This window comes from Colletotrichum scovillei (genome assembly GCF_011075155.1).
Source record: "Colletotrichum scovillei strain TJNH1 chromosome Unknown Contig00001, whole genome shotgun sequence".
NCBI classification, from domain to species: domain Eukaryota; kingdom Fungi; phylum Ascomycota; class Sordariomycetes; order Glomerellales; family Glomerellaceae; genus Colletotrichum; species Colletotrichum scovillei.
Window position 1 is genome coordinate 2,761,925 of NW_023336259.1, and position 23,141 is coordinate 2,785,065.

Consider the following 23,141-nt stretch of genomic DNA (forward strand, 5'->3'; position numbering starts at 1 on the left):
AAGGTCATATAGGTGGTAAAAAAGAGGATACGGGCAACGAGCAGTTGGGAGAGAGGGAAGATGTTGGATGGGACTGCGAACTGGAGCCGATTGAGAGGGGCAGACCAGGTTACGGTTTAGTAGACGGTAGACGGTAGACCCCAAAACAGAAGTCGACTCCGGTACATGGGAAATTGGTGGGAGATTGGGTTGACGACAGGTACCGGCCTGCCAGGCCGTTCTTGCCCTTGGCCTTGGCAGAGGGGAATCCACCTTGAATGGTCAGGTTGCTAGGTCCGCCAGAGTTGTCGGTAAGGCAAGGTAAAGGTAAGGTACTTTCCCTCCCCGACAAGTATCTTGGGATGTATCCGTCCACGTACAGAATACCTCCACCTCTTTTGCGTCTAGAACCTCAGTAATCAGGCACTAGTGGCCGTCTTCCCCTTTGTGAGGTGACACGCCATTGCCATCAGCTGGTCTGTGCTTGATTTTGTTGGTGTCGGTGTCCGTTCACACGATGCTCAAGCCGGTCAGGTACCTTAGCAAAAGTGAAGGCAGGGCCAGTTGCTCAATGCTTTCCCTTTCTTAGGTACCCGTCCTCCTCAGGTACCTTATCCAACCAGTATTCGGACTTATCCAGATACGTACCACCGATCTTACGGACATTCAGAGAGACCTTATTTCTATCCGTAACCATTCACCATTCTGTACGGGACAAATTCTAGACATGCCGGAGGGAGGCCGGGAGGCAGCTCGGAGCGGCCGTACAGCTCTCATGCCATTTTCAATCTGGACCAATCCAAAGTCGAGTGCTCTGTAGCTTGTCCTGCGTTTGATGATCGATATGTTAGGTTGTCGCGAAAGCCCGTTTGTGTTTATGCTCCCAATACACCAATCTCCCAATCTTCTTCTCCGAGTTGTTCCAAAATTCCGAAAGTCCTCTTCCACTCACCGTGCCATTCGGCGCCGGCCCCCTCGTCCGTTGAAATTAGACATTAGATCCATTCCCTACCCCCTCGACAGACAGCTGCCCACACGTTCGTCGTTCGTGGCTCTTTTTTCTCGCTTCCCCCCCTCGACCGTCGTTGCTCACTTTACCAATCCTGGAAACTGGACTTGGGACCTGGACCTTGAACCCAGAACTGATCTGACCCCCCCCCCCCCCCATCGTTCATTGAATGTGAAGTGTGGGCCACGGTGAGCGTTGCAAGGCAGGTTTAGTTATTGAGAGGTTGAGGTGTCGCTTGTAATTTCACCTGGACCGTTGACGACACCGGCTGCACGGAATACGGAGTAGCATCTCACCTTTCTCGATCTATCTCTCCCTCTTTTTCTCTATCTTCCTCCTCTTCTTCTTCTTTCCTTCCCTTTTCCTTCCCTCCTAGTCGCGCTCCTCTTCGCCTCGACAAGCCTCGATCGGAGACGATTCACCGGCACAATCCGACAACGGCGAGATACGACTCAGCCTTCGCACCGCCTCCCTGCTGTCGCCCCCCGAGACAAGACATTCCAACAACAACGGACGAATTAAAGCGTTAGATTAGGCTGTTTGCCCACGACAGGAAATCAGATCAGCAGCACCGACAGAAAGGAGAGCCTGCGAATAGAGCAGGACAGGAATAGGTTGATCTCAGCCCAAAGGCAGAAACAGGAACATTCAGATCCTAGGTGAGTAAGAAAACAGGGAGGCTGTGATGAGAGCCCACCCGCTGCTGCACAGCACAAGGCGGCATCCAACGAACGGATGGACGCCTCAGCACAAGCAACACCCGATCGGATTGTACCCTGCACATTGCACAATGCACCCTTGCCTGGACCATCACCGCCTGTGTCCGTACCCTCATTCTCCCGCCCCCTTTCTCTCTTGCCCTCAGCTTCGGCCTCAGGCCAAGGCTAGGCGATTCGTGTACTGGGCTTGCGCGCGCGCGCGTGCGTGTGTGTATGCTGTGGTGTGGTGCGTGGTGAGTGTTGGTGTGTGTGAGTAAGAGAGAGAGACCGGCCCGGCACCGAGCCAACAATTTCGCTGGGCGCTGGCTTGCACAGCACAACAGCAGCAACATGCCTGTGCAGGCACCACCAACGGCACCACCTCACCTCAATATTTTTATTTTATTTTTATTTCTTTTCTGCTGCAGAGTATCCGTACCTTCCCTCCCGTCTCCCTCTTCGCTCTCCATCTGCACTACACCTCCAGGCTCCGGCACCACCCCAAGTTCCTCCTCAACCAGTTACCTACTACCTCACCTCACTCCGTACCCAGCGGCTACCTGCCAGTGACAGCCCTGGGAAGCCCCAAGCCCAGCAGCCTAGCCCGGTCCAGCCCATCCTTTTCCCGCCAGCTGCTTCGCACTCCCCGTGCAGTGCATGTGGTCCGGGGGGGCGGATTACCCACTGAAATCACTTGTCTGCGGCTGCCATCCGTCCACCTGCCCCAAATTTCCATCCATTCTCTCCCAGTCCTCCCCCATCCATCCTTTCCTTTCCTGAAATCCTCTTCCAAGCAACCACAACCACGCAACCACCCCCTTCCCGTCCTCTCGGCCTGATTTCGCCTCCCCGAAACCAAGTCAGCTCAAATGGGCATCGGGATAACGAGCAGTTAGCTGACCTGCGACCCTCATCATCCTTTTAGACATATCGTCCTTTTTTTTTCCCACCTTCATACACCAACCCCCGATCGACTCCATCAGACCGCCTCGACCGACAACCGACACGATTGAACCGAGCATCCAGGCCCAGCCTTTGCCCCGACACTACGGTCCGTAAGAGGACGTAGGCCTTCGACGCAATGGCTTCCTCATCGAGCAACGTCGTCGGCGTGCACTACCGTGTGGGAAAGAAGATTGGAGAGGGATCTTTCGGTGTTATTTTTGAGGGCACCAACCTCCTGAATAACCAACAGGTCGCCATCAAATTCGTACGTCGCCGACTTCACTCAATCAGATACCGCGTCGTTCAAGGGCGTCGCGGTCGCTCAACATTGCTTCAACATCGTGCTAATATTCTTCCTCGTCGTAGGAGCCGCGTAAAAGCGACGCACCTCAATTGCGAGATGAGTATCGGACGTACAAGATTCTCGTCGGATGCCGTATGTTCATTCCACAATCTCTCGCCCGATGGCATTACTGACTTTTTTGAAGCTGGCATTCCCAACGTCTACTACTTCGGACAGGAGGGTCTGCACAACATCCTCGTGATCGACCTTCTCGGTCCCTCCCTCGAGGATCTCTTCGACCACTGCGGCCGAAGGTTCACCATCAAGACCGTCGTCATGGTTGCCAAGCAGATGGTGAGTTACGCCAGCCTTATCATAATGTCAATCGACTAACCAATGATACAGCTGTCGAGAGTGCAAACCATTCACGAGAAGAACCTGATCTACCGTGACATCAAGCCCGACAACTTCCTGATCGGCAGACCGGGCACCAAAGCCGCCAACGTGATCCACGTTGTCGATTTCGGCATGGCCAAGCAGTACCGCGATCCTAAGACGAAGCAGCACATCCCTTACAGAGAGCGAAAGTCGTTGTCCGGTACCGCCCGATACATGAGTATCAACACCCATCTAGGTCGCGAACAATCCCGCCGTGATGATCTCGAGGCTCTCGGTCACGTCTTCATGTACTTCCTTCGTGGCGGTCTTCCCTGGCAAGGACTGAAGGCTGCAACAAACAAGCAGAAGTACGAGAAGATTGGTGAGAAGAAGCAGACCACCCCTATCAAGGACCTCTGCGAAGGATTTCCCGATGAGTTCAACAAGTACTTGACCTACGTACGGAATCTCGGTTTCGAGGACACCCCCGACTACGACTACCTCCGCGAGCTCTTCACACAGGCCCTGAAGAACACCGGCGAGGTCGAGGATGGCGAGTACGACTGGATGAAGATCTCCAAGGACAACGGCAAGGGATGGGATGCCATGAAGGGCCACAACCCCGGATACCTGCACAACCCAAATGCTCGACCCGGCCCGTCTCAGATGGAGCTTCACAGCGGCCATCGGGGCGGTGCTGCAAACCCCAACAACCCCAACAACCTGACAGTCGGCCGTTTAAACGCCGCGCAACCCCCGCCTCCTTCTCCGATCAAGCAGATGGCGAAGTCGAGAGGTCAACCAAACGCCCCCGGCGCCTTGAACGCGCAACGGGGCTCCGGAGTCGGGGGTCTTCGGGACATGGCCACCCCCACCGGCTCAACTCAGGCCCAGTTTCAGAACAGCAACCGCAACCTCCCCCAGAACGTTCCTCAACAGACACCGATGAACCAGCAGCCGGCCCCTCCTAATGGCCGTCCCGCTGAGCCTCAGCCTACAGGCTTCCAAAAGTTCATGAAGGTGCTTTGCTGTGGTATGTATCCCTCTGTGTCTCGCCCATCGTCGGACCGTATCACTAACAATTCTATAGGCTAGAATCTTGGCTTCTGTTTATGTTCGTGTTGCCACAAGGACGGCTAAGACTACACCTCACCACTATATAAATGCCCACTGGACAAACCCAGCCAGATGCCGGATCGATGTTTGAGAAAAATCAGGCGGCCACACCTGGTTGACGACTTCTTCACCACCCACCAATCCCCTTTGTCCGTCACTCTTCATCTTTTCCGACGAAAACTTATTCATCCTCTGAGCTACACTTTTTTCCCGCATGACGACCACGGAGTAGCATCCAGCGCGCACACTGGCTATTCCGGGATAATGACGAACACACTAGCCTTTCTTTCTGGTTTTCTCTTCATCTGTGCTTCGACGACGTCTCTTCTTTTGGAGGCCGTCGGGGCATCATAAAATCACTGGCATGGAAATCTCACCTCGGGAATGGGGACCTTCTTTAACTAAGAACTTTCTGTTTCTAAGGAGAGAAACAAAAAACATACAACTTGATAATGTACAGCGCAGCACGGCGCATGGCGGTTGCAGGGGTTTTTAAGCATTGGGTCAGGTTCTGCCGCACGTTTTCGTTAAAGTTGATAATAGGGCTCGCCGTGTCCGGCACAGCTTGAGGCGACTGCGCTGTTGGGGAGAGAGATTGGTGAATGCGAGACGGCGGTTGAGAGATGTTTTGGGGAGAGAGTTGTGTGGAGGCTGATAGACAGAAGAGAGAGGGATACAATGGACATGAAACTTTACACTACACCATCAATGACTTTTGCGTTTCCTGAAGTGACTTGATACCGTTCCTCGATGTGATGGTGCAGTTGCCGAGCCTGATTATGATGAGTTTACGATATGAGATGCTCGTTTTAGCCTGCCTAGATGATGTAACGTGATGATGGCGAAGCCTGGATCACCAGGGTTTATGCTGCGGAAACAACTTTAACCATTATGGACGACTTTTGCGCCTCCTGTTCTCATTGCCATGGAACATGAACTTGTAAATTAATGCCTGTCTCGGACGTTTTGGGTTGTGTTGGCATTAGTGTTGCTCTGGTCACCAAGTCACCCTATATACATACACATGACAGGCATGATATTCTGCAAGGGTGAATAGGACTACCTTTTGCGGGTACTTTCACTCGGTTACGAGATCTATGCCAATGTAGGCCAGGTACTGTGAATGAATCGTGATGAAATGTGAGGCTTGGCAAGGATGATGCGAGACTGGATATGCGCGTTTTAAGAGAGCAGAGGCGCGAACGGTGCTGAGATGGCGTGTTTGTCGGCCTCATGCAAAGCTGGCATGAGCCGTGGTCCTTGGATGATGTGGTTGATTGACTGAGCTGGCGTAGATACCGAGACGGAGTTGTATCTGTGTGATGATCTTGATCTGGAAAGAACGGTTAGGGGATGTCTATCCAATGTGAGAATTGGCCTTGGTTTTCGTTTGAGATGGATTCCGGGATTCACTTTGCGGTGATGTCCACTCAGTAAGGTCCTCGTGAACTCTCGCCCCTCTCGTGGCCTGGGTAGCTATCAATCACTATAAATACGCCCATACTAAGGCTCCAATCCCTTCTTGCAGGCAACAGTGAACCGTCCATACCCAAAATTCGGCTTCTTCCAATGCTTCGCCAGCAGGAAGGCCTCCCTGGGGTGCTAGGTTAGTGACCATTTCCAAAATCAAAAAGCCCCGAAGGTTCTTTCTAGCATGGCTACCTTACGTCGTGGAGAGATGTTTGCCGCTGGAGGTGTATTCCGTGAGGTATATGTCTTCGGTGCGCGTAAGGGGTGCTGGGTAGTTGTGAGTTAAACGAGTGACAGGGAGTGCTATAACTGCGGGATCTGAGCATGATTCCATCCAACGGTTACTTCGAGATGCTATCGTTGGCAATGAAAGCTATCAGGTCTTAATGGAGCCAGGTTGATTCTCAAAAACTGAATTCTCTCTGTAGTCTTGGAACGACCCGGCTTTTATATTTATACTATCTCAACCTCGAGACTTAATCAACCCGCTGGCCGAGAATACACGCCTCTACAAAACTCTCAATTTGAGATGACTTTTCGGGATCTCGTCACCAAAGTTTTTTTACTCAATAGACCAGCGCGCCATATCACTCAACCACTGGGTGTTCAACAGGCTTGGTTGATACAGCAGGGCCCTGGACCCGAGTATGTGTAGCCCCGGGTGACAGAGCTCTCATTCTAGAGACACATCCATCGACAGTTCCCCGGCCCGGTCTAGCATCAAGTATTGGTCCAACATGCTCTGCCCCAATTGTCAGCTTATGTCTCTTTCAACACCATTCCAAGAAAACCGTTGTAACTCACCCAGTCCACGCTAGCAGGATCATTCAAAGCATTATCCAACGCCATAAAATCAAACTCGTCACTTTGATACGCCCCCTCTCCAAGGAAACCCCGGCCCTGGCCTGGTGTCTGACCAGGCAAGCCACCAACATCTCCAAACCCAGAGTGCAGAGCCAACGATTCGCTGAAGAGACCCGGGTCTCGATATGTGTCATCGAAACTACCTACAGTACTCGCCGCCGTTACTGCCGTTGTCGTCGTCCTCGTAATATCTTCGGTGCTTTGCTGTTTCCTCTGCCGCGATATGCGCTGGACCATGGCCCTCAGGACCGCCGCCGCGTGCCTCGCGTCCTTGGAGCAGTCTGACCTCCGCGACCAGATCTCGCTGGCCGTCTTGAGGGCCTCCATTTTTCGTTCATAATCTTCGTCACTTTTCCATTGTTAGCAAAAACAGCTCAGACATCCTCAAGCCCGCTGTTCTCCTCTTACCCCCTTTCCAGGCAAGGAAAAGAGCAGCTCCTAAGATGAGAGAACATACCTCGTATCCGTACTCTCATTCAAATCCAAACAAACAACCATGGCGGCAATCATAAAGTCATGCAACGTCAAACTACTCAACATGTACCGATCCTCAAACAACCTACCCCCCGGGCTCGCCTCCCGATCAAACTCGGCATGCAAATCCAGCACCCGCAGCGCCGCGGCCCTACAAATCTCCCTCGACGAAGCGAAGCGCGGGTCACCGTTATAACACCCCTTTTCCCTGCTCAGGTACCGCCGGTGCAGCACGCACAGCGCCTTGCTATACATCAGCTCCAGCATCAGCCGCTGCATGACCGTGTGATTCTGCTCCGTGAAGCCCGTCTCCCGGATCGGCCTCACGCGAAGCACGGCGGGCAGAGCGGCATGCCAAGCGTGCAAGGTGTCGTTGAGGACCTGTGTCTCGGCGTAGGCGGGCTGCGCGGGGGATAGGGCGTGGCGGATGACGCGCCGCAGGATCCGGCAGAGTTTCGACTTGTAGCAGTAGTAGAGCGCAGGCGTGGCTTCCGTCGGCGGGCGAGGCGGCGGCATCGTCGTCGTATTCTCGTCAAAGTCTTCGTCCGGGTGGTTCTCGGGCCCGACGGCGTCGTTGTCGCCCTCGTGGACGATGGCCGGCATGCCGAGCTGGAAGGATAGCAACAGATCAAACGCCTCGCAGTAGAACCAGGCGCGGCGGCGCATCTCGGCGTCAAAGGGTGTGATGGGGGCCGAGAGGTGCGAGGGCTCGAGGTGGTAGCCGCGGCGCTGGGCCAGGCGCGTGGCGACGCCGAACATATTCCAGAGGACCGGGTCCATGTCCCGGCTGCCGAGTACACGGGAGTAGGCGACGAGGAGCGTAGCTTCGACCGAGTAGGGTCTCGCGGCGAGGTAGTTGCCCTTGATGAGGCACTGCACCGCGCGGCCTGAATACGCCGAGGCCTCTTTGAGCTTTGCGGGGTTGAGGCCGAGTGCTTCGGCGTTGCCCTTGCCGCGGACGATGACGGTGGCGTTTGATATTATAGAAAACAAGATACTGATCCAGAGCCAGCTCATCGACTCCGGGTTGGCCCAGAAAGCGGCGTACTCGCGTTGGAAGCGGCCGACGTGGATGAAGGGCACGGCGGTGAACCTAGCGTTGAAGTAGACGCCGAGTAGCTTCTCGAGATCCTGTCGCGGCGGGAGGCTGTAGAGAACCTCCGGCAGGGAGACGGGCACGACGGCGCCGAAGAGGAAGTCCGGGCCGATGGAGCAGGCGCCACCTTCGGGCGGTTCAGGGGCAACGGTAGAATCCGGTTCGAGGGCCGTTTTGATCTCGCGGATGTGGTGGAGGAGTGCGGTCCAGTGCGTTGCGCCATAGTAGGCGTCGTCTCCGTCGATAGCGATCGGGGCTGGGGAGTCGTCGCCAGTGCTGCTTCCGCTCTGGGGTGGTTCCGAGTCCGTCGGTGGTGTCGGCACGGCGTTGACGGTCCCGGCGGGCTTGGTGGGGCCCGGCCCTGAGGCCGGTGCCGGGGTTGATAGGGGGCCGTCCCGGTCACGTTCTTTGGATGAAGTCATGCCCCTCCTGACGAGGTCCTGAACCATATCCTCCAGCTTTCGGAGTCGGAAGTGAACCTCTGGACGCGGCTGCTGTCCCGCTCCACTCCCACCACGATGACGGGTAGCTCCATCTGAAGTGGCAGCGGCTAGATTGCCGTTTCCGCGAATGCTCAGGCTCGGAGTATTCCTACTGCTTCCACCAGAAGTGACAGGAATAGCATCGCTTCCAGAAACGGTAATAGAACCGGCACCGGTAACAGCATTAGCGCCGCCTGGCGTAGAGGCAGGGACAGAAGCAGATGTAGATGGTGTAGATGCAGATGCAGGTGCAGAAGCAGAAGCAGACGTAGAAGCAGAAGTAGAGGCAGAGGCGGGGGCAGCAGCCCCAAACTTGCATGCCCCTTCGTCTCCGCGCCTAACACACGCACCGCACGGGAGTGCGCGATCGCATCGTAGTTTCCGCGCGCGACAGGCTAAGCACGAGACGGGTTGACGGTTGCGCTTTGTTACCCTGCGCTGGCCGTCGGACAGAGACTGAGCACGGAAGACGGACGTGAACTGGGTGATATCCGACGCGGACGACATGGTTCGTTCCCTCTTCTTTGCGCCGGCCGAGTCGGCTCTGCTACCCTACCCTCGATCTAAGGTACTCTTCCCTCTCTTTACCCCTTTTCTTTGGAATACACCCCCTGGATAAGGTTGTCGGGATGTGGGGTGATGGCTATCGGCCGAGTTGATCTCCCAGATTCCCGTAGAGTAGCGTGTAGAGGAGTGAGCTTGGGCGAAGTGAGGTAAGACGAGGTCCGAGATGGATTACCGATCTGGGATGCAAGTGATCCGGAGTTTAGCTGCCTGTTTTCTTGAGGAAGAAGCAGAAAAGAGCATGGAGAAGTGTCCGAGAGGGCAATGGAGATGCAGGTTTCCCGGAAACGTGACCAATGTCAGTGAGCAAAGGAAGGAGGGCAATCGTCATCACAATCATAGGAAGTGAGGAGGAGGAACTTTGGAAGGAGCTTGTTAGTCGGGGTTAATCCGCGGCTTTTAGGCCTTCCCCTTTTGGAAACATCATATCTCCGGCTCTAATACGTACCTTACCAATGGTAGGCATCCATGAGCTTCAACTTCCATTGAACATCATCTCATCAACACCACGAACAAGAAGATGAGAAAAATCACCACAGCCGTATACCACAATACACCGGGATAAACAGAAGTTCTTTTTAGAGCCCAGCTTTACAGCTGTCAGAAACGCCGCTTTACTGCATCGAGCTTGTATGCCATTTATAGACGTCCATGTGTCATTGATTATCTTTCGGCACGAGCGACTGCATTCGACGAGCACGTCCATTCTCTTTAACCTCTTTTTTGTAACTAAGGCAGAAAGCAACGGTAAGTGTCTTCTCTATGAGCATTGCTCCTTACCCCCTCCTTTACTACACTAGACTACATGGAAGAAGAAACGTCCGAGCGGTTCGGAGAAGCTTTACCGATGAACAATCGAACCGTGAGAGCATGCAGAGCCAAGGCAAATCTCGCATCTCTAGGTCGAGTTTACAGCAAAGTTAATTGAACCACCGGAACGAACGACGATATGACAAAACCCTGTCCCTTGTCCTCTCGCCCTCTTTGCCTCTCTATCGGGAACGTCCCAACTTTCTTTCCTAAACGCCGAAACATCTACACGAACCTCCCCTCAAGCGGACTCTCACGATGATGGAATCAAAACACTCCGCATGCCCTCGTCCGTTCACCCTCTAGCAGTGTGTATGTGTGTGTGCGCGTCTCCCCCACCTCTCACATGCTTACCAGACAGGAGATCAAGGAAGAGCTTGGTAAAGAGAGCAAGTCAACATGCTTCTGCCCGACAGGGACAGCAATACCCAAAGAGACACAGACCTTTTCCTCAAAACTCAATCGTGGTTTCTATCCCCCTTTTTACCTACTGTGGTATATCGTCACCCTCTCAACCCCTCTCTACACGCCGCCTCACCCCTTCCCAATGAAAACCATCTAAACACTTTCCCTCCTCGTTTTCCGCCATCCGTCAAACGCCCTATGCCGTCCAATGAACACATGTACATCAATTTTCAAGCTTCCTGTTAACAACTATGTTTAGCCTGGCACCTCTTACAATGCAGGAACGCCTGGCGTACATGTAAATCCGCCGTTCACGTGCACCCAAAACCTCACCTTACGTACACTTACATACCCGTACAGATTATCCAACAATAGCACACGTATCCGGATCCGAGAATCACTCTAGTGCCCACACATTCTCTTACTTCTTTCCCCATCGATTACTGGAATGGGATATCATTAGCGCCACTAGCGCTGCATTCCTCACCATCACCGCGGGCCGTACATCGGAGCGGCCGTCTCTCAGACTTCACACGCACGGCCCGGGATAGCAAACGCAACCTACACCCGACGCCCTCTGGCACGCAGGAAGAAACAACCGCTAAGGCTGAAATGAATCCCACCGGCATCTGTGCTACTCTGCCCTCAACATGGCATTCGTATCGAAGCGCCTATCCAAGTATATCAACCTTACCGCCATGACCCTACTCTAACTCAAAAGTCCTATACACGATGGAGTAGCTGGTCTCTGCCTGCTCCGTGATCCCCCCCATCATCCCATCTTCGTATCGGCAAGGCCGCTCTTCACTCTTGCAGACCTGCTGCACGATGCAAACGCCGTGCTGCTGCCCCTGGATCTTGAAACCTTTCGATACTACATGCCACTGCGGAAGATGAAAAACGACCTACCTACCTGACCTTCTTTTCATCATCACCCACGTACACGGCGCGTGCTGGCTGGCGTCTGTGGTTTATCGGACTACTTCACATCCGACCAGTCTCAGTCTTCTACCGCGCCATGACCCCTAATTGTCCACCGTTTTTTTTTTTTCTCTTTTCTTTCGTGATCCCGTGATCCCATCTGTCCAGAGAGTATAGGCTGGCCAAGGAGGCCAAGGAGAGGCCACAATTTTTCTTGACAAGCTTGAAACAATTTGACGCTGCACGCTACTGTCTCATAGGGCTAGTTTGGCACGGCATGTGCCCGCGTCTGTGAGGAGCGGCAGGATCGAGAGACAGACAGTAGTGGTTGAACTTGCATCTCGATCTCCATCTGCCAGTGGGCCTTATTCACATTGCACAGCACAAGTTGAACAGAATCATTGACATCATGTCTGGCAACAACTTTCATTTGCCTCTTGCAATAAAGCTACCGATCTTATGCCGGACGACATGCCCGACATCTCGTTGCCTACGCCGCATCAAGTTACATACACACAACACACAACGCATCGACACTGTTTGCCTCCTCTTGTGCACTGACAGCCTTTTGCTGTCAATGTAAGTAAGCTCGTCCATCCGGCCTCCGTCTAGAGCTACCAGAGCTAAACCCCCACGCAACCGGTGCCTCCCCGTGCTTTTCTCTCCAACTAGCTCAGCTAGGCCCATGGGGCCTGTTTCCCCATCCAGCCAGCTTCGTGTCAAGGAAACCAATGTATTAGAAAACGCCAGGCTCTTTTTTGATGGTTCCCTCTCTTGCTCCTTGCGCTTGGCTCCAAATCGTAGAAACAATAATAAGAAATGATATGGAATAAATGGAATAAGATAAAAAAAAAAAATCACAACACATACACACACGCTTTTGTACAATGAGACGCAGCTGGGTATCATAGCAGCGAGGAAGAGATAGGGAAGCAGACAGAGACCAAGTGCTGTGTTAGGAGGAAATGCCGCGGATAATTCTAGCGTTGTTGCCGACAGCGATGGTGAAGGGAGGGACGTCCTGCAGCATATGTTAGACTAGAGTTTCATGATGAGGGAGCGCATGTCGACGACATACCTTGGTGACAACCGCACCGGCCCCAACGGTGCTCCCGCGCCCAATCCTGACGCCTGGCAGGATAATGACGCCTCCACCAATGAAGCAGTCCTCTTCGATAGTGACAGGCTTGCCAAGTTGAGGGCCCCTGCTACCTAAGCGCTTCTTAGGGTCGGTGGGCAGCGTTGCCGCGTAAATGCTCACGTTCGGTCCAATGTGGCAATTGTCGCCAATCTTGACCTCGCAGGTGTCGATGATGGTGCAACTTCGGCCAACAACGACATTCTTGCCAAGAGAGATATTGTACCCGTAGTCGCAAGTGAATGGCGCTTCCACAACAACGTCCTCGCCCACTCTTCCAATGTTGGTCACTGGCGATGCAACTGTAGGCGAAATTTGGATAGGGTCGCGAGGCTGCAAAATCTCACGGAACAGGCGGCCTCGCTCGGTTGGCGAGACACCGTTGTTGGGGTTCGTCGAGTTATTGAATCGCCAACATGCAGCGCTGCACCGTTCGCGCTCAAGGACAAGCTCCTTATCGAATGGGTAGTAGAGCTTGCCGGCAAGCATATCCTCCTTGTTCGTCGTCCTAGACCGGCTGGAAGAAAACTGAGTGTGCGATAAGGCTAGCTGCGCGGCGACTTGTGCATTGCTAGTTGCTGGAGGCTGCGGGATGGGGCTATTCGACCTCGTGGGGTGCAGAATGTTGATTTGCGGCAGCGCATTGCCAGGATGAGGTGTCTCCGGCTCCGGCACAGTCCTGCTAATGTCGTGCAACGGGGGCACACGCTGGTAGTCCTTTCTCTCCGAGAAGGGGGCATGGGGAGGCCCTTGGGCACTGATTGGCGTCGGGAAGGCGTTCGCTGGAGTGTAGGGAATGGCGGATAGCTTGGTCTCGGGGCTTGCAACCGATGCACTGGGAATCGTCGAGGCTGTCGGCCGGTCGTCGTCAGTCAGTAGGGGTCGGCCCTGAGGAGGATCTATCCGCAAGGGTTGGCCACGGTAGGGAGGTAATGCCTCTCGTCTTGGTCCGACAGCTGGCTGGCTGCCGTAAGGAGCTTGCTGTGGCATACCATATGCGCCAGGTGGGACGTAGCTGGGGTCTTTGGACTCCAAGGGGATGGCGGCGGCCTTGCTGTCCGGCTTCTGCCAAGCTGTATTTCGCTGCGGAGGATATCCTGCACAGACAAAGCCTCCACGAAGACAGTTGCTACCTGAAAAAGGGTCAGCATTATCACTCAAACAAAAAATGGCAACGGTCAGGGCATCTCCTACATTCTGGCTTCTGCTCGTCGCACTTCTTCTTCCTCCTTCGGCATGTAAGACACCCCGTCTTGGTTCGGTTACTGAAGTTTCGCTTTCTCTTCGCCTTGTCGGATTGGAGCATGTCACGGGATCCGCCAGGTGTGTAAGATCCATAGGCCATAGATCGATCATCACCGTCAGGGCTGGTGTTGTCGTAATCATTCGCATCCATCTGGTTGGCGCGTCTCAGAGCCTCCCCAATTTGCTCTTCGGATTGACCTTGGGTAGACGTTGCAGAAGGTTGATCGTAGTAACCCCTCTCCTCCCTCTCCCTCTCTCTTTCTCTTCCCTCGCGTGAATACCATGACTCACCCTGTTCCCTTGAATCTTCGCGTTCAGCGTACGGGCGATGATCGCGCGAGGGCGTTCCATAGGGTTCACGTGATTCTGGTGGGTGGGGTTGAGAAGCGGTCTCCGGGGACTTTTCCTGACGCCCGGGAGCTTCTCGCCTCAGCTCTACTGAGTTTGATCGCTTTCTCTTATGAGAGCCATCAACGTCGGGGTAATTTGCCGTTTGATACGGGGACCTTTCCTGGCTGGGGCCGGCCCAAGGCTCCCTCTGGCTTGGGGAGGGCTCTACGGCGGCTGTCGATTTGGGCTCAGGAAGGGCGGTTTGTCCATTGGTGCGCTCGTCTGACGGGGCTCTACTGGCGTCGGCGGGCGGGTTGGGCGGTTCTGACATTTTTGGTGAGCCCCCATTGAGGGCAGTAAATGTTGACATGATTTAGAACGGCACCTCACCGACTCGGACGGTGAGTGGTGAGAGTCGTTACGTCGCTATGCAGGCGCGTTAGGCCGAGCAAGCGATAGTTGTGCCGTGGTAGAGTAGCTGCGCAGATGCAGCAAGCGACCGGCGGCAAGATGGATTGACGGATAATTGTCGCGTGGTGAGTGAAGAGTCAGTCGGCGGGGAGCTTCGGTAGAGATGATGTTGACGAAAAGGGTGCGCAGGAGCTCGCGCGCGTCAATGAGAGCCAGAATCAGCGATTCGGGCCGAGCCAAGCTAAGCGGAATGTTGCTCTTGAATAGCTACGGAGCCGTAGAAGGACTCAGCAACAGCTAGGATAGCGTTGGGCTGAAGGTCCGAGGCGAGCGAGCGAGCGAGCGGCTTTTTGAGACAGGGAGGGGGCCTCGATATCTTCCGGACTTGGAGAGTCTCTTGGAAGATGGTGTTCCGTGAGAGGTCAACGTGGATGAGTAAGAAATGGGGACCTCTTGTCTGGCGTGGTTGAGATCCAAGTCGTTGCTTTGTCGTGGGGGTGGGTAAAGTTTTCTTCTCTTTTTTTTCCTCTTTCCTTACCTCGCGTTACCCCCTGGTCCCTTTCAAAGATCTGCACAAGAGGGAAAAAAAGAGAGTGAGGTGGTATCAAGCGCAATGATGACACTCTTTGCTGGCGGGACAGAGTGCTGGTACAAAGTACAGGTGCAGCTGCAGCTGCTAAGGTAGTGCTGGGACTGGAACTGGAGCTAAGGTAGCAGCTGGAGCTGTTGCTGCTTTCTGCCGCCGGTGGTGCTTCGGTACGCGGCGCGCGGAGGTCGCGGGAGCTTGAGCTTTGGACTTTTTTCTTCCCTTCTTTTTTAGTGGGCGTCGGCGGGGGGAGGGGCGTGGGACAAATAATTGATTGCTGGGCTGTGCGCGCGTGCGTCAGTAAGAAAAAAAAAAGGCAAGGTACCTTGTCTTGGGAACGTGCGACAAGGACGAGAGAGCGAGAGCGGTGTCTTGTCCGCTCCGGGGGTGGAACAAGGGCAGAAATTGGTGAGAAAGATGCCGCTGAGACCTGAGGCTGTGCAGCCCTTGGTGTATGGATATGTGTGAGAGAAATTGGATGGGAACAGCCCGACCCAGCGTCCCGGCCTGTACGGATGCTCGACGCCGTCAAGAGAGTTTCTGCCCTTGCCTTGTTTGGTCTTTGGGCGGCAGATGAAGGGGACAAGAAACGCAGATGCAAAAGAGTGGGAGCGAACATTGGGCAGCAGACACGTTAGAGATTCACTCACATGAAATATCCCTATTGGGATCTTGTCTGGAGTTTTTGGCTGCCTTGACAACAACCCGACTTGAGAGTTGCGTGTACTGTGTAGTACTGCTGCTGGCTATGTTTGCTAGCGGTAACCCAGGACTGCTACAGCCTTGGATCCGACACGAGGAAACGAGCTAGGAGTATCCGTAGATGCGATGTTCTGTCTGCGTTGGAGAAGAAGTAGGTGGTCCAGATGAAATCGGCCTTTGGAGCAGTTCAGCACATGCGTGGTCTTGGCTTGGCCGACGGGGTTCGTATTGCGGTTGCGTCCGGCCAGGGATGACAATGACGATGACGATGGAGACGCCCAAGGTCGAAATTGGGATCTAATGTAGACAATGAGCTCCGCAATTTGCTCGCAATTTGCCGTACCGGTGGTAGTGATGGCAGTGGTGAGATGTGTGTGTGTTGTGAGTGCGCGTATGAGACGGAAGCAGGCAGATGAATGTTCGCGCCTGCGATTCGGTGTGTCGCCTGCGAGGAAGTAGAGAGTATCAAAGGAACCAAAGGGGAAACTGCGCCGGCGTTGTTCTCCTTAAAGGTACCGTGCGCCTCTCTCTGTCTCTCTCTCGTCTTCTCTCTCCCCAAAGTTGAGAAAGAGAAAGATGGAAAAATAAAAAGGGTGAGAATAGAGTATTAGTCCAGCTTCTTGCCGCTGCCCTTGTGTCCAATTGTTCAAGGCCCGTCTCTTTCCTTTCTCCCCGTCTCAAGGGTTTGTCCGAGTCGAGGGATGATGGCTGCTTTGTATGGCGGCGCTTGAGCGTTTTTTGACGCGCGATTATGCTGCGCCTGTTCGGGGGGTGGAACACTGAAGAGTGAGGAGACAATTTCCCACGACGCGAGCCACTGAGATGTGGTGAGGAGACTTCTGGCTGTAACGCGACTCGGATTGCAATGTGTTCCGCTAAATCCGGTATAAATGCCAGTCCGAGTCGAGAATGCTGGGCGAGTAGGGATATCCGTCTGTATCAATGCTCGAACCTTGCCTGCCGCGCACCGTTTGCCTCTGGGATGTAGAGAGTGGATATGCAAAGCGCAACGAATCTGCCCTGCCTGATGAGTTAGGCTGCGTGACTGTGAAGAGGAAATAGTTTTGGCGGTGTCGGATGTTGACGGGTGGGATGGGCGAAAGGGTGAGATGACAAGAAAGTGTAAGTGTGACGAAGGGGGGCAGAGGGTAGGGAATATGTTCATATCATGTGGAAGTGCAAGTGGTCGAGGTAGCGAACCTCGAGTGTGAAAGTGGTGGTCGGGGTGGTCGTGGTCGTGTCTTGGTATCTAATTGTTTCGAGGTACCTTTACTTACTCCGTACTCCTTTCACACACTCTCTCTCTTTCTTGCACGCGCTCTGTCGTATCCGTACTCCGTTCGTAGTACACCTGCTCCGATGAACTGTAGAATGTATCCGCAGAAGCGTCTGGCATCTGTAGCCGCAGCCTTAGTTCGTCCCCGTCGCCGTCGTGGTGGGCAAGGAAAGCAAGGCAAGGTAAGGTATGAACCAGTCGTTGACAAGCCGGCACTGTCGAAAGTCTGAGGTGTAGGCGAGCCAAGGGCTACCCTTGATAGTGCGGGAACCAGCCAGCCTTTTTCTTTTTTCTTTTGTTCTTTCTTCCCTCCCGTTGTTACGCGCTCGCTCGCCAAAGCTCAACTCCAATGGCCAAATAATTAAGAAGAAGGATCTCTGTGTGTTCGTCGTCCGTACTCAACGTCCACGCTGGGCTGCGACCGAAATTGCAAGGGAACGAGAAATACCTCTCGGGGTAACAGGGACGAGACGATGGTCTCGGCGGGTGCCCCGTTACTTGTATCCTGTACGGATCAAGAGAAAGAGAGTACAAAATCTCTCCAAAAAAGTACGCAGAGTGTGGCCTCACTCACTTTCTTCTTGATCCTGGTTCCCTTCTCCCGCGAAATCCCACCTTGTGTGCTGCATCCACACATCGAGCCCCCTCCTTTCGCTCGCCCTTCCTCTCTCTCTCTCTCTCTCTCTCTGTGTGTGTGTGTGCAAGTGTTGGTCTGAACATGCAAGAGGCATCCGTATCGCCTCTCTTCACCTTCTCCTCCCCTTCCTGGGTCATACATACGGATCCATTCCTCCTAGACACCCCAGTCCTTCGTCGCTAAACCCGGGAAACACGAGCAGCATTGGGTCGCGGCATGGCGCTTCTCACGGGTACTCGACCGCCACAAAGTACTCGCGCGATACTGCTGCCAGTAGCCACTTGCGTTTGTCGTCGCTTCCACGGCCACCAGCTGGGTCCCCTGGCGAGGCATGAACAAGGGGGGGATGGTATGCAGAAAGGAGGGGGCGTGTCGACAGGCCATTGGAGACTTGGGGAGAGGGCGTGAGCCACAACCTCTGCAACCCGCGTCTGGTCGCTCCAGCTGTACGGAGTACGTATTGCAACTCAACTGGACTGTGCTTGACGGTAGGTCGACCTGGGCTAGCCGGGCCTGGGCTGGGATATGCCCGCCGTGCTTGTGCCCATCGCCGTTCCTGCTCGCCTTGCCTCCATCCTCAAATCGAGCTCCCCCGTGAGTCCAAGGCCGTTGCCCTTCCAAACCGTGGAATGGCAGATATGTCCTTTTCCTCAGTAACAATTTTCTCTCATCACCCGTAGGCTCAATGTCATGAGTGAGAGCCAATTTGACCATGTCCACCAACTATTTTCCGTGTCGCGGTGATTGGTGTCCAGGCTGCAAGGGTTGGCACACACCATCATCTCGCGGGCCTCACCGGCCACATTGCCCACCTCCCCGCGATGCGATATTGGGCTAAATGATGCATGTTGGCAGTGTCCTGTATCTGTACACGTACTGCACCGTATTGCTATAGGAAAGTGAGGTAGCGAGCACGTACGCATACATGTGTGCTTGATAATACGTCTCATAACCTCTGCCACGTGATGGGGGAGGTTGATGGAGGGATCTGCCATCCTCCCCCCCCCCCCTTTTGAAGGCTACCGGCGCATGGCAAGGTGTGTTTTTGGCCCCCGCTCTGCCGCGGCCGTGAGCCGTCGTCATTTCCAGTGTCTCCAGAGTTTGGGGGCAGGAAACAAGCGACCGCCCATGACAAGAGCCGCCGGCTGCTTTCGCCAAAGACGCAAGGACTCACTTTCAGCATGGCGACGACCCGGGCCCATGATTTCGCCAGCGGCCAGCCTGCATCCGCTAGCCCTGTCAACCTTGACATGCTCGCCGTCCGTCGCTGTCCCGGTCAAATCGTCAGCATGCCGCCTCGACTCCACCATCCCAAGATTTGTACAACTTGACCGACTGTCGTTGCCTGAGCAAAGCGTTCCAGACAGTCAGACACTCTCGCGGTTCACCAAGAAGGCTCCTCGCGCATCCGGAGACGCTGCCCGCCTGTAGCGTTACACTGGTTTCCACTTATCGCTCTCACGAAGCTTGACCCTCGCTGTAACCCTTTTTTGACCGCTGTTTGGCCGGGGTTGAATTATCAGGTGTGCCGTGCCGCAGAGAACTGATGCCAGGGTCTCCCACGTTTCTTAACTCTGGCAGGAAACGGCTTTGATACGTTCAGGAAGGTGAAGAAAAGAAACCCCAAGGCCTAGGTGTCGCTTGGTCCACCAGGTCCGGACCAAGCACCCCGGCCATCGCTATAAGACGCAGGACGACCGCCCCTCGGTGCAGAAGCAATCCTGGTCGAACCTTTGGTCCCTTCATCCGCTCACGGCTTCATAAATAGCACATGGCCACGCGGTAGTCCATGTCAAACGGGGTCTCATCCTCGTCATAATGGCCGCAGTTGGTTTTGACTCGGGATGGAGCGGTGGTACAGCGGCTGTTTCGGAGTGTTGAGGACCTTCATTACCGTGTGCAACAATGACCCTTCTGATGATAGGTACTCAGATTGGACGGATGTTCGCTCTCAACGGGAAAATACTGTGAACATCCGCCAACCAGACTGAGCTATCAGCGAAATTGCCTCGTACCCCCCGGCGCAAGGTAGTAGTGGTGAGGTGAGAGCGAGCATTGCCGGCGGATGCGGTTGATCATCATTATGTAGCAACCAATGGAGCTGTCAGGATAGGGTCCCCGTGTCATGCAGTTTGACGCGATCAGTGACATATCCTCTTCTCTTCCCCTTCTCTGCGAGCCCACTTCCCTTCGCCGCGTCTAAAAAGCACGCTCAGCGTCGTAGCTAGACCCTCAAGTGTGACGCCAACGTCGGGTATCGTCGTCAACAACCAGGCTTAGCTGGCTGTGGCTCGTATTGTCATCCCGTTCGATTGCAATCTGCAGCCGCCAACTGGGCTAGCAAACGCGGCAGTGCACCAAGTCAACCGTCTAGCAGGTTTTGGTGTCGAGTTGGTGTGAGATTAGTGAGGGGATAGTCCCATTTCCGCGTCCGCGCTGAGCCGTGTCTCGGCCCTTGGCTCCGTTCTTCAGCGTGACAACCAGTCGCGGGAGACGTCGACTTGAGTCGATTTGTGAGGTATCCGTACGCAACAGCACCATCTGCACCGCTCATCTCTAGGTGGCATTCTCTGTGCGCGGATGTCTCCCGGGATGTAGCGACCCTGTAGGGTTGCAATCACTAGTCACTCTCCATGCGTTTGTCGCAACAGTCTGGCCGCGCAATTGTCCGGTCGCGGCAGCGCATGCGCCAGTCTTGTTCCGGAAACAGTTACCTATGAAATATAGATCGCGGCTGCCAACATCTTTGCTCGTTAATCGGGGTGATGACTTGTCTCAGGGATCAGATACCTAGGCTGAGTGATGGGTGTTGCTGTCGAGCCTTGAGAGAGATGGATGGGGACGGTCTGGATGTGCGGCACAGAGCCCGCGGGTGAAGTGAGTTCGGCGATAGCACTTAGAGAGAGTGACCGTAGTGACTGTCCCATCTTTTTTTCCCAGGTTCCCTTCACATTCAAGTCTGGTGTTGGATTGGTGGTGTCTGCTCTCGTTCCTCTGACGGGGCAGGGGTGAAATAAAAACGTTAATCTTCCGATGTAGATGGACCAGGATACAGCCCAAGGTGGATTATTTTTAGCCGTGCAATCCTGGGTGGGACTGAGAGGGCAACCTGACTTTCAGTCTGCGTTGTTGGGCTATTTACCCCAGCTTTGCCCGGGACCGATCCGCTCGTCTCGTCTCGTCTCTTTGTCGCGTATGTGAGGGCAAGGCGTTGGAAGAGAGGGCATTATGTCGTCGGCTCTGACGGCGGTCAAAGTGTCTCCAGACCAAAGGGTATTGCAAGTTGTTGCACCCCTTCCTTTACATCGTGCGTAGCGCTTGTCGCAGGGCGGGTGTACGAAAAGAAAAGAGAAAAAAGCGCGGAGGCGTCCGAATCGACCCTCCCACCTGCACCAGCGTCGCCCTCCGCTCCTCGCCCGGGTATCTTTACCGCCGCGACCCACCCACACCTACCGTGATGGCAGCTAAGCGGCATCACTGGTCTGATTGGTTCGCGACAAGTCGATATGCAGCCAACGAGAAGCCCTGATGTGCGGGAGGAGGAGAGTTGAGTAACAGGGCGGTTCGATTCGATACATGCGCTGTGACGAGACAGACGAGACTTTCTCGACGGCGCGACTTGCCCAATCTTCGGCAGTCCAATATTAGCAACCGGGACTACGCTGGCCCGTCGGTTTCGTTCCACGAGATGTTGTTGCTCAAGGTGAGATGTCATGGGCTCTTCGCGATGCCGCGTAGAGTTTGACTCGAAGGTGATGAATTCCTCCACATCCTGCTTAGGTCAGAGGTAATGTGATGTGCGCTGCATTGGTGGGAGACTCATGCGGCTATCACGATTTCGCTGCACAAGTGCTGACATCTTGTCACACCCAGGCGCACAAGCGCACACCTGCTTCACCGTCTGTTGCGCATATCAGAGGTAAGGCATAATGATCTTTGGCCATCAGATTCAACAGAAAATCAAGTCAGAAATGCGGATGGCCTGCAGCTGACTGGCTTCCCAACTCGACTTTGCAGACGAAGTTATGTTCTTGCTTAGTCGTTGGAGCTTTGACCAGACGCCTGGAGATATCGCCCGACTGATGTACTTGGCCGCAGACGTTCTCCTCGAGGTATACACCAAGTTCCTCTAGAAAAGCCGTGGCTTGTGTTGCTTGCGTCTATCGATGCGACGAATCACGATATTGTCTTAAGTCAAGCCTGCAAATGATAACATTCGTAGCTGTATGCGTATGAATTTGGCCTTGGTGGAGCTTGTGAGTCCTTTACCTGGTCGCTCGGTAATGAAGAAAGCCTAACCAGAAATTGCGGGAATGTCGTCTCGTGGGGCCGGCCGGAGCGAGAAGCACGAGGAGCGAAATGGAAGGCGTTTGAGAGCATCAGCGCAATGGTGCAATGTATTTGCCGTATGGGGGTTTCCACTCCGCGACTGTGTCTGGTTGACCGTTGTTCATCTGTGTGACAGTGTCCACTGTCGCATCGAAAGATCAGACAAATGCGGAATGACCACCGCGATGTGGAGCACGGAAGGAAGGCAACGGTAGCAAACAGCACAGAACCACTGGGCCGCCAGCCGAACTGCTAGGTATTCGTGTTAGGAGGCTGTCTCGCCAGATCCATAATGAAATGACATGGCCAACGCGTCGAGTGTCATGGCAAATGCGGCATATCTTGGTCCCCTCCGACGGAGTAGGCAGGGGCGACTTTGGACGAGCGGGGATGAAAGGCGCAGGATCAAGAGTTGAAATGGAGCAAATTCGAGGACCGAGGTTGCAGGGAGCAGCGAGAGCGGCGAGTCCAAGAGGGAACCTTGGTAAAGCAAACAAAAGCGGGGCGACGGGATTCGAGAACGAGAGAAGTCAGGGACTCAGGTATTCTTTTGCAGTCGAGAATTAAACCCCTGGTCCGTCGTCTGTAGCATTGTGCCGTCACCAACTGATCAGGGATTGTGGAGGTGAGATAAACTGTGACAATAAAGTAGGGTAAGCAGAGGCAGGGGTAAAGGGGCACGGCAGCATAGGTGTACATACGTCGACCTATGGCGGGAGCCGAGACAGAGTGCCAGAGTGGTGGACGGCCATCCAGACGAGGTACAATCAGGTGTTGACGACGGTTGAGTGTGTTGGATGTGACGGTGATACATACCAGGCAGGCCAACAATCAGGAGGCTAGAGTAAGATTGACTGCGGTATGAGAAAACGAGGGGGACTGTATGGTCCAAGATTCGAGCCGGCTCGGGGAAGGCGAGAGCTGGAAACAAGACGGCGCCCGGATGGGATTCTGTTGGTTCTTGTTTAGGTAGTCGTCGTCCGCAAGAGATGT

General features: G+C 54.4%; 3 protein-coding genes across 3 annotated transcripts; 1 reads left to right on the forward strand and 2 right to left on the reverse strand.

The window, feature by feature from the left end:
- The first annotated feature begins 1,831 nt into the window (after positions 1 to 1,831).
- On the forward strand, positions 1,832 to 5,118 carry HER10_EVM0000166 (uncharacterized protein). Its single transcript, XM_035469960.1, has 5 exons — positions 1,832 to 2,896; positions 2,998 to 3,067; positions 3,120 to 3,268; positions 3,320 to 4,325; positions 4,383 to 5,118. The coding sequence occupies exons 1-5, from the start codon at positions 2,768 to 2,770 to the stop codon at positions 4,385 to 4,387; spliced, it is 1,359 nt and encodes a 452-aa protein (XP_035337891.1). The 5' UTR covers positions 1,832 to 2,767; the 3' UTR covers positions 4,388 to 5,118.
- Positions 5,119 to 6,551: 1,433 nt separating this feature from the next.
- HER10_EVM0007062 (uncharacterized protein) lies at positions 6,552 to 9,301 on the reverse strand (the record flags this gene model as incomplete). Its single annotated transcript, XM_035476628.1, has 3 exons — positions 6,552 to 6,620; positions 6,683 to 7,091; positions 7,200 to 9,301. 3 exons carry the CDS (start codon positions 9,299 to 9,301, stop codon positions 6,552 to 6,554), a joined length of 2,580 nt encoding a protein of 859 aa, XP_035338521.1.
- Positions 9,302 to 11,928: 2,627 nt separating this feature from the next.
- Positions 11,929 to 17,791, reverse strand: HER10_EVM0008395 (bacterial transferase hexapeptide). Its single transcript, XM_035483064.1, has 3 exons — positions 13,827 to 17,791; positions 12,573 to 13,765; positions 11,929 to 12,515 (listed from the first exon to the last, which is right to left on the reverse strand). The coding sequence occupies exons 1-3, from the start codon at positions 14,575 to 14,577 to the stop codon at positions 12,450 to 12,452; spliced, it is 2,010 nt and encodes a 669-aa protein (XP_035338653.1). The 5' UTR covers positions 14,578 to 17,791; the 3' UTR covers positions 11,929 to 12,449.
- Between the last annotated feature and the right edge of the window lie 5,350 nt (positions 17,792 to 23,141).

Coding starts and splice junctions, on each gene's coding strand:
- HER10_EVM0008395 (XM_035483064.1), bottom strand. CDS start 14,577: ATGTCAACATTTACTGCCCTCAATGGGGGCTCACCAAAAATGTCAGAA. Junction 13,766..13,826: donor CGACGAGCAGAAGCCAGAAT/GTAGGAGATGCC, acceptor ACCCTTTTTCAG/GTAGCAACTGTCTTCGTGGA. Junction 12,516..12,572: donor CCGGTGCGGTTGTCACCAAG/GTATGTCGTCGA, acceptor CATATGCTGCAG/GACGTCCCTCCCTTCACCAT.
- HER10_EVM0000166 (XM_035469960.1), top strand. CDS start 2,768: ATGGCTTCCTCATCGAGCAACGTCGTCGGCGTGCACTACCGTGTGGGA. Junction 2,897..2,997: donor AACAGGTCGCCATCAAATTC/GTACGTCGCCGA, acceptor TCCTCGTCGTAG/GAGCCGCGTAAAAGCGACGC. Junction 3,068..3,119: donor CAAGATTCTCGTCGGATGCC/GTATGTTCATTC, acceptor ACTTTTTTGAAG/CTGGCATTCCCAACGTCTAC.